The 11,369-nt window shown below is 32.9% G+C and overlaps 1 protein-coding gene across 1 annotated transcript in view; it reads left to right on the top strand.

The window, feature by feature from the left end:
- Positions 1 to 11,369, top strand: part of LOC107437461 (protein tyrosine phosphatase 36E) — a gene marked incomplete in the record, with an annotated part of 142,150 nt that overhangs the window by 82,259 nt on the left and 48,522 nt on the right. Inside the window, 2 exon segments of the mRNA XM_043050753.2 lie at positions 3,560 to 3,647; positions 4,413 to 4,489. Coding sequence (XP_042906687.1) covers positions 3,560 to 3,647; positions 4,413 to 4,489 — 165 coding nt within the window.

Genomic DNA, 11,369 nt, shown 5'->3' with positions numbered 1-11,369 from the left:
TTCAAAATTACAATGCTAGTGTTAAGGAATTTAATCTACTTTTACATATAAATAATTTCACAGCTATAAAAGTCAAGTAGCTAAATGGATACTTCCTAAATGGATAGACTCGTTAGTCAAGTAGCTAAATGGATACACTCGATGGCATACTTCCGTTCCATTTGGCAAATATTTTTAGATGAAGAGACAAGTGCCGCTAGGCAGGTAGCTCACTCAATACCCTCACACTAAAACATAAAGTTATACACTGATATTTTAATAAATTAGAAATAAAAGAAAATCGCCAGTTTTTACATTCAAATACATACCTGCCAACTTTTAAGCCTATCGAGAATAATTTTTCCCAGTGGTAGTAAATTGGAATTTAAATTACATTTTTAAGCAGAACTTTTGCTGTATTTTTAAACAGCTTATGCAGTTTACCCTGACACTATTAAATATGTTTATATATATACTTAACTTTTTTAAAAATAGTGGTGGTTAAAAGGATTATAAATTAAGTTTAAAAATGGAAGGAATATATAGAAAGCATACATTTTACTATCACTTTAAATATAGAAATAAAATTTTACGCCAAATGCGTAAAAGTTGGCAGGTATGCAAATAATTAAAAAGATATACCAAAGTCCAGATAAGAAAAATATCAAATTCTTAAATTCAATTTATAAGTTTAATTAAAATTATAATCATTTCTGCCTTAGCTCGCTTGTTAAAATACTATTTTGTAAAAACCTCAAGGAAGGTATGCCTAATGCCAACTGCTCCGGACACGCCAAAAATAATTAAAAAAAGCAGTAAATAACTACAAAGTAAATTTTGCAAATATTTGACTAATTTTGCTTGCTTTTTAAATGGTACAGCATGACTAAAGTATTAAGTATTACAAAGTGGTGAATTATATAAGCCAATGAATTACTTAGAAAAAGTGGTGAATAAATATCTACTAAAATTGAATTTAATAAACCAGGAATCACAATTGATAAACTTCCACCTTAAAATATATATGTCCTGTCCGGAGCAAGTTGGCATCTCTGCTAATGAGTTAAATTTATAATGATAATATTTTAAAAAAGTGAGTGAGGCACAGAAAATTTATTTAGGAAGTCTGCCACCAATAAAGATAAAGAACGTGGATTTAAACTAGAGCAATACTTTGCTAACTAGGAAGCCAATTACCCGAAACTTATAAGTTGAAGTAGTATGTTAAAATCAGCTACACCGTGTCTTCTAAGCAGTTTGGGAATAAAGCACGTGTCTTTAAACTCAAAAAAAGTTTTATTACTTAACAAAGAAGGGAGACATGTCCTAATTTTCTCCTTAAGTGCAATCGCATCAAATCAAGAAATTTCTTTTTCGAAGTTGAAGCTAGAATTTTCTAACAATTTATCGAGGAAAGTTTCCGATTATTTCTTCCAAAAATAATCGTAATTGCCTCCAACGAAAGTATAATGACAAGTACGTCGAAGTTAATGGCTGGTATGGATGCTAATCCTTAGTTGTTATCTGAAGATAACAAGTTTGAGGAACTTGGTAAATGCTAACAAAAATGCGTGCATTTTTTTTTCTCCAGTTCTTCCGAGGTATTCTGAAGTGCGAACTTTAAGAATTAGTTAAAGTGTTGCTTCGAAGTTTTACGGATATTTTTAATAGGATTCCCGTTGTGTTAACGAGTCGAAATTTTTTTTCTTCCAATTTTTATTTCAAAGGAACAAAAATAAAACGGATTTCAGTTTCTTTTGGAGATTGCAGGAGGTGATTTACTTTTGGTGAAACTAATGAGTAACTGCCAACTTTTACGCATTTTGCGTATAAATTCATTTTTACATTTAAAGTCGCCGTAAAAATTTTGCTTCTTATATATCTCTTGGATATTTAATCTAAAATGATTTTGACCACTACATACAAATGAATTAACGCTTATAAAAGCGTACAATAGTATTTAAGAACTCTGAAAAAAGAATAAGAAAGATGTTTCCGCTTATAATTGCAATTAAATTTTTACTGGTACTTTCTTCTAAAACGTGAAAATCATCCTGGGAAAAATTATAAGTTAGCAGGTATGCATACGAATTATTTTTCAGAAAATGCGACGTTAGGGCTTTTTGCCTTTTGTCAATTTATTTTTTTCATGAAGAGTTTTCTTCAGAAAAAACATTATTCATGCTTTCTAATTACATTTCTTAAAAAGCATTAAATTTAATTTCTCATTAATATTATGACTCTAATTATAATTTGATATTAACCCTCTGAATTTCTCTTTAATATTTGATTTGACACTCACGATAGTAATTGTTATATTTTCATAATGAATACATATCTTCAACTATTATTCATCTATTGTGAAAAGCCGAATCATGGCCAAATCATTATGATACAAAAAAGCTTTGCGCCAATGACGTTTGTCAGGCACAATCTTTCCTACGTTGAAATGAACACTCCAAAGGTCAATCGTCTTCTTACATTGAACGGACTGTTTATATTTGTGTTTCCTTAACGTTGATTTTAGCCATATTTATTATAATAAAATTGGAGGTTAAGGCTTTAAAATTTCTTGAACAACGGTACGATAGTAGGAATGTAGTCAACTATATTCAGAGATGCTAACTGGTTCGGACACGCCAGAATAATTTAATAAAAAACGGTAAATAACTACAAAGTAAATTTTGAAAATATTTAAATATTTTTGCTTGCTTTTCAAAAGGTATAGAATGACATACGTGCTATAAAGCGGTGAATTTTATAAGTCTACGAATTATTTAGAAATAGTGGCGGATAAAAATCTACTAAATTGAATTTATTAAACCAAGAATCACAACTGATAAACTACCACTTTAAAATATATCTTTGCTGTCCGGAGCAAGTTGGCATTTCTGTATATTGTGCATAGGCCACCTTGACTTACAAGCTGGTTACTTACAAGCGTTACAAGCTGGTTCTAGTTAGATAGACTTCAAGCCACCACTATGGGCAGAACCCCAGTTCTTTGCAATGACAGTTCAGAGAACCGCGATGGCTCAGGGGATAGAGTGTTCGCCTTCCAATGAGGTGAACCAGGGTTCGATCCCGGCGATGGCTGATCGATACGAATTCCGCATCCGGCTTGCACCGACCACAGTGCTGACGTGAAATATCCTCAGTGGTAGACGGATCATGTGTTAGAAACCCCTTGCCATCAGGTTAACCGTGGGAGGTTCTCGTGGTCTTCCTCTCCATGTAACGCAAATGCTGTTAGCTCCATCAAAAAGTCCTCCACGAAGGCAAATTTTTCCCAATGCTCGATCCAGGAGTTCCCTTTTTTCTGGATTGGGTTCAAAATTACAAGGCTACGGAGTCGAGCATTAGTAGTCGTAAACCCATAAAATTGGGTCGGCTGTTCAACGACGGTTATAAAATGTAAAAAATAAAGTGACAGTTCAGAGCCTTAGATAGTGATTTTCTCAATATTAATAGTTAAAAATCAGCCTATATCAGCAAAATTAATTTCCTACAGTTATTTAAAGCATTATTGATTATGCTGATTGATGATGTATTTTAACTGATTTATCTCTGTGTTTTCCAGGTTTCTTCGAAAGGAGAATCTCACAGTACTCGTCACGCATCGAAAGCTGCTAATGAAACAAAAAACAGTTATAAGAAATTAGTACCTTGTGAGTACACTCTTTTTTAATACTAATAAAGATCAAATGAATATTCTTAATAACTGTTCTCCCTTACTGCGAAAAGTATCTGATAAAGGTACAGAGGTAAATTATACTCACGTTACGTTCTATGTAAAAATGCGAGTAAAATACATTTGACTGAAAAAATGACATTTATTTATTTATTTTTGACATAATTTTCTTAGACATTCAAACAATTGTGCACATTAGAGTTCCTATGTTTAACCAGTCAGAGACACAGGCAATATTCTCAGTTGTCAGTGATCATTAACGCGTTGAATGTCATGTGGGTCACCGGTGACCGGCCCTTAGTTTGGTCGTAGAGCCACGGCGGTCACCGGTGACCGGCGAAGCCAAGATTATTAGAAACACATAATTCGATTAAATTTTTAATTTGGACTACCAAACCAACGAACCACCTTGAATAACTTTTAATCTAATTATCAGATTTTCACATTCTAGTACTTCATCTTAATGGTTTGAAAGGGTATTCTCAAATAGGGTAATTAATACGATATTTATTCAGAGAAAGTACGTTTTTGAGGCTGATTTCTTAACTTAAAATAAGGTCTGCACTAATTAGTATATTTGAATTCACTCTCGAACCACGAGGATTGAGTCCTAAAATGGGAAGATCCAATCATTACATCAAAAGCTATTCAAGGTGATCAGTTTTTTATTTTACGTACTGTAAGTACAATTTACGTCTGGTTTATTATTGTCAATTCACCGGAAATGTTTCTGTATTTCCAGTTGATTATAATCGAGTGGTTTTGGAGCCTCTACCAGGTGTTCCAGATTCAGATTACATTAACGCCTCTTATATAGATGTAAGTAGAATCTCTAAAATGTGATTATATTTACTGTTATTTTTCACATGGATTTAAATCTTTAAATATGGTCTTTGTAGCTCTTTATTCTCTTTAAAGTACGTAAAGTGCCTTAAATCGAGGGTTAGTACAAAAATAATAAAAAGTATTATCAGAATGAAACAAAAAAAACTGTTTTAGTTTTACCAAACGTGTTTATCACCACGTTTTTTCCAAAGTAAAATATATTTACAATAAGATTTTAGACAAGATTTTTTCAACTTTTTAAAAATATCATACAAATTATGATCTTTACCTTTTAAAACTCAACGATTGAATGCGAAAGTGCATTGCTAAAATTTTTAATCGAAATTTGCTGTACCGGAAAGGGTTTATGGGTGCCAACTGCTCTTCCTTCGACCAAAGTTCTTATAAACTTTCCAGAAATTTGCTCTACGGGAAAGGATTTATGGGTGCCAACTGTTCCTCCTTCTACCAAAGTTTTTATAAACTTTCAGAAATTTACTGAACGGGAAAGGGTTTATGGGTGCCAACTGCTTCTCCTTATCAGGTCAGCTAAACTATGAATTAAATCTAATAAACATCCACATACTTGCCAACAATATTCTCTCTAAGAACGATTTTCTCTAGTGGCAGTTGATTTCAATAATAATTGATTTCAAATTGAATTTCAATAATAAGCAGAAATATATTCTTTATTTTGTTAAAAGAGTTCAAGAATAACAACATATAATTATAATACACTTATATAAATAATTCTACAAACTCTTAGTTCTTTGTAAACAGAAATGTTTAAACCAAACTTATAAAGAAAAACCATGGGATTTTTGGTCTTCGTATGCATGCTCTTTTTTCTTTATTTATTACACATAAACATGCAGCTCAAAGACGTAAGTCTTTGTCAAGGGAAGAATATACAACAAAACGATACATCTAGGGTTACAGTGAATTCGAATCCGCTATCTTCAAGCTGCAGAACATTTGGCGAAGGTGACAGAATGCCTCCACATGGTTTCAAACTCTTTAAAAGCTGAACCAGTTTGCGCATTAAACCAACTTCGAAGATGAAAATTCACGAAGGAATTTTATCTTATTTACGTATTTATATATTTGATACATAAATATGTGATGGTTTTCAAAGAAGAGTAAAAAAAATTTATTCTTTCGTCTAGATAAAATTAAGATGGAAAAGTGCTACCATTTTTTTTCACTGGATTTCTTCCATGACAACTGGATCTAGATCACTTTTATGGTGATCAGAACGGACTACTTATAATAAAAATCATGTGGAGGCTTTTCGTTATAGGAGGTTATGGCTAAAGAGATCCTGAAAAGCGGATGAATTATTGGAATTACATACTACATTTGCAGTCTTGTGGGCTCAATTTAGTTTCATAAACCTTTGCCAAAAGAAGGACAGCACGATGATGCATTCAGGGTAACAGAGGGATTTGAACCCGCTACCTCCACGCTAAAGTGGATGAATAAAACCCATGCAAATTAGTAGATAAAATTGTTTACAGTTTTAGTGGTTTGTTTTATTATCGAAAATAAGAGAGTCACAATTTTTATCCCACCTTATCTAAAATCGTTATGCAAATAGTTTGTAAAATGACTGTCACTTTTGCTTAAAAAATATATTGCAATTGCGTAATTTCATAATAAAATACAGGGCTATGCGAACTACTATGTTTTTTTGAAAAATCATTTATAGAGTGGTGGACAGTTAAAAACTCAAGTTTTACAGAATATTTGGTAATTTTGCCAACATTTCAAAAGATTCACCACGAGAGACTTCGAATAAAGTGGTGTTTCATATGCACTTTTGAATTAATTTCTAGAAGTGATGCGGAAAGTAACTTCACATCAAAGTTACAGAACAAAGAATCATACATGTAAATATAAAATTAACCACCACCAGAGATGCCAACCTACTCCGCTTTGTGAAAAAATATATTTTCTAATGGTAACGAATTTAAGTTATTTTTAGTTTTGCATTTTTCATTTTAAATAAATTTTCTATCACCACCTATCAAACATTCAAGGTATCATATCAAATGCAACTTTATTGCAGATATCATGAGGGGACACTTTTAAATTGTAAGCGTAATTATCTGCATTCTGTAAATTTCACCCCTTAACACGCTACCAATTTGTTAAAACTTTTGCAGAAAGCGGGCAATGTTTACCCTTTAACACGCTACCAATTTGTTAAAACTTCTGCCGAAAGCAGAGCAGTTAGCATTCCTGTACCACGAGAGTAAATGGTTCAAAAGGCATAGAAATCTGGCAAACTTGAATGTATATTTCTCGTTTGTGGCAACATAGACTGCGTTATTTCTCTAAATATTGGCAACATAGTTATTATTCATTTTGTTAGGCTGTCTTAACCCTTTCCAGTGCTGTGTAGTTAGTCTGGCAACACAATTTCCCCAAATGCTACAAACCACCAGCAATGTAAAATAAATTGATTTTAAACTTTAATGAACCACTATGAATTCTTAAATGATCCATATGAATACTCCTTTGCTTCATTTGCATTCCACAACCTCATCGAAGCACTAAACAGATCAAGCTCAAGATGAATTGGAAAAGGGACGCCAGCGGCTTTAGGTGCCCAGATATTTAATACAGTTTAAGTTTAATGAATTCCTAAAACGACAAAGAGCTGAAGTATGTTGCTTCACTTAGAATGTACTGCCTAAGATCGCGGCAGCTGATGAGTTGCCTGATTATAATTGTGTGTAAATGAAGTTATTTACGTTCGTTAACGATTAATTTGTTAATTTAAAGATTTTTTTATGTAACTTGTATTAATTAATGCATGTTAAGTATTCCATTAGGCGTCAAAGTTGTATTTTCAGGAACATTTCTACTTTTATATTAAAAGAGATAAAATTGGTACCTCAGTTGTTAAGGATCCTGAATTTGATTTGAAATAATATGAAATTTGTGTCCACCATAATATAAACTTCACTATTTTCTTCTAAAATCATACGATCTCGATTATTTAACACTAAATTTGTTCACTTTGCAGAGATGCCAACTGCTCCGGACACGCCAAAATAATTTTAAAAAAACGGTAAATAACTCCAAGGTAAATTTTGCAAAGATTTGAGTATTTTTACTTACTTACTTTATTTAAAAACAACTGGGCACCTGGGCCGCGCAGCGGCCCCTATCCCATTCATCGTGAAACTACAACAATGAGGTAAAAACATTTTGAATATAAGCAGTCGTTGTGGTAGCTTTACAATAATATTACCATGATTAGAGAAAATACAAACTTGAACTGAGATATTTACAGTAATTGCCATGAAAATATGTACAGAAAATATAACGTTGATTTGAAAAAATTACAACTTGAACAAAGATATTTACATTAATTGCCATAAATATGTACAGAAAATTGAATATGAGAATTAATAAATGATGATTATGTATATACAAAAGTCGTGATTCAAGAACGTGAAGATTTAACATAAATTTTCGACAAGCCTTAGTGGCGCCATCTAGTATGCTCAACTTTAATTTGAAAGGGCAGTATGCAGTATTTATTTATAATCTGTATGGAAAATTAGAGTTCTGAATAATAATAAGAGTTCAAATAAAAGTTCAAATCAAATAAAAAAAAAGATGTTACTGTGCAAGAGTGGCTTCCCCCATAATCCTCTGAAGCAGTTGAAGCACTTCTTGATTTTTTAAAAGTTCTTGCAATTCTTTAATTATTGTAACCAACCTTTGAGCAAGTCCTGTTGTTGGTGGTGGTATGGCACGTGTTCCCCTCCTGCGGGGACGGGCTCTGCACCCCGTGTAGTTGGCTGTATGAGAGTCTCCGCAATTGCTGCACTTAGGTTGTGTATTTTTATCTTTTTGGCACTCGTATGATCGGTGTTTGGCGGCGCACTTTACACATCTTGATGGTGAATTACATGATCTTTGACTGTGGCCAAATTCTTGGCAGTTGTAACACTGGATTGGATTTTGCCCGCCTCGGAACCTTTCAATACTGACCGGGATACTTTGTATATTGGTGATAGAGAAAATTTGTCGATTAACATCTGTTTCTGTGAGAATTGTGAGAAAAAGTGGGAGGAGCCTGTAGGTCCCGCCCACTTTTCTCTTAAACTGAATTATCTTTTGCGTTATGATGTCTGACTTTGCCAGTTCCTGGGAGATATGATCAGTATAGAATCCAACTGGAAGACCACGAATAAGAACTTTTATATGCTTAATTGGTTGAACTTTTGCTGGAGTTGTGGGTGGATCTACAGTTGAACTGGAATCCTCCTTGGGTGGGGCTACGTCAGTATCAGATATAGATTCAGATGGTTGTAAGGAGGTGGCGGTATCTATCGGTGAAAAAAGTTTACTATTCGTGGTCATGATTAGATTTGCTTCAGCTTTTTTGACATTATTTTTCTTTTTCTTCTTCTTCAAAGGGGGTTCTGCAATATTTTTGGTTGAGCTTTCTGAATCTCTGGTTGACTCATTCCCCGTCTGCTCCAAAAGTTGGCCGCCTTCATAAGTTTCCATATCAATGACATCAATTGGTGTTGTCGGTATTTCGGGCCTATTTGGCACAGGCATGAGAAACTGCTCCAATTGATTTAGTTTCTCAAGTAGTTCTTTATTTTTCCTTTCATCTTCTTTAATTCTTCTTTCCATGTCTGCTAACTCTTTAGCCATTTTGGTTTCAAAATCCGAGCATTCCTCATCCGACGTTGAGCCACGTGCAGGTCTTTCGGTCAGCCGCTTTCCGCCACGTCCGTGGTGGTGATACGTAGCCATTGTTGCGTGATTGCAAATATTAATTTCAGCAGTGATGTTAACGTAAATTGAAAGCTACTATATCGGGCAGAATCATTTAACTTAACTTGCATCTACTTATACTCTTAAGTTAATTCAGAATTAGAAAAACATACATGATTGCAAGAGTATGAAATAGGTATTACTCACTCAAAAGACACCAATGAAAATCCGAAAGTTCTACGACCTCCTAAAAGCATAAATTGTTCTTCCACGTCACATCAGAGCATCAAAAACAACATCGGTAGAGAGATGTCATCGAGATATGTCATCGCATCCTGTAGCTGTAATCAAATTTTCATACCCGATTTGAGTATTTTTGCTTGCTTTTTAAAACTTATAGCATGACATAAGTATAATAAAGTGGTGAATTATATAAGTCTACAAATTATATAGAAATAGTGGTGGAAAAAAATCTGCTAAATCGAATTTATTAAACCAAGAATCACCCTTGATAAACTATCATTTTGAAATATATATTTGCTGTTCGGAGCAAGTTGGCATCGCTAACTTTGATAAGCACTAATGTACTGCCTAAGATCGCAGCAGCTGCTGAGTTGCCTGATTATAATTGTGTGTAAATTACGTTATTTACGTTCATTAACGATTAATTTGTTAATTTAATGATTCTTTATGTAACTTGTATTAATTAATGCGTGTTAATTTTCCATTAGGCGTCAAAGTTCCCATTTCAGAAACGTTTCCATTTTTATATTCAAGGGAATAAAACTGGTACCACAGTTATTAAATTTCTTGAATTTGATTTGAAATAATATGAAATTTGAGCCAACCATAATTTAAACTTGACTAATTTCTTCTAAAATCATACGATCTCGATTTTTTAACAGTAAAACTGTTCACATTTTTTAAACACTAGTGTCGCTAAGCACTTATTTCATAGAAGCATTTTTCACAGTAATAAAGATTACTCGATAAGAAATGGATTAAAATTATCTGTTAATTAAAAAAAAATAATTGAGTTTAATTGCTTCTATTAATCCTATATGGGTATATGGCGAAAAGTCAAAAGAGATTTTTACAGCATAAAAAGTGATAATTTTCAGGTAATTTCATTGATTAAAAAATACCCAAAATAATATAGTGCAATATAGATAATATATATAGATATATTATCAAAATAATATAGATGCGCTGCAAAATAATGTAGACAAATATAATATAGATGCCCAAAAATGTTTTTTAAATAAATGCATTTCAATGAGTTAATTTAATAATCAAGCAAAAAGTGAATATTTAATTTTTTTTTACATAACAGTAAGGAATTGATATTACAACTTGACGAAATGTATCCCTTCAAATCTTCGACATTATAATGCCATTTCAAATATAAATATAGTGTATAACGCTTCAAAGTTAAATACACCACATAAAAATATGTCTGAGTAATTGAAAATCCTAAAGAAGTACTGTTACATTTTAATAAAATGTATTGCTTAAAATATTTCGGGCTACCATGACAATGCAAATACAAATTGTGTAACTCAATGTTTAATAGATCGAGAAAAAAATTGATTTGTCAGATTGATTGAAGATGGTAAAGAAGCATTCTTCATTTCTTCAAGCATTTCACATTGCCTCGCCATTGCAAATACAAACATACTAGGAGGCTTCGCCCCCTGCTCGCTGGCGCTCGCCAACCCCCGGAAATACTTTCACAGTACATTTCGGATTGCTTCGCAATCCGATGCTCGCTTTGCTCGCTCATTAGATACGTTCTTAACGTCTAGCTTTTGTATACTTTTTTGAACACCGAAGTTCCGACCACTTTTCACTGTGGAAAATTATAAACCTGTGCATTTCAGTATTAATTTGAAATTGTAAACAGTTCACATATTTTTCTTAATCACACTATTCTAAATTTCAGTTGCTGAGAAAAGTAACTGTTGTAAGTTTTGTTTTAAAGTCTTTCCCACCAGAAGGCTATAACCATGTGTTGTAAAACAATATGAAATAGTACTGAACACCGGATGTAAAGCATCGGCTTCGATGAAGATAATTTTGTGAGAATTTTTTTGATAATTCGGTGAGAATTCAGGTACGAGATATCAAC

Source organism: Parasteatoda tepidariorum, chromosome 9 (genome assembly GCF_043381705.1).
Source record: "Parasteatoda tepidariorum isolate YZ-2023 chromosome 9, CAS_Ptep_4.0, whole genome shotgun sequence".
NCBI lineage: Eukaryota > Metazoa > Arthropoda > Arachnida > Araneae > Theridiidae > Parasteatoda > Parasteatoda tepidariorum.
The sequence above is the reverse complement of the archived record's forward strand: the minus strand, read 5'-3'. Positions and strand labels throughout refer to the sequence as shown.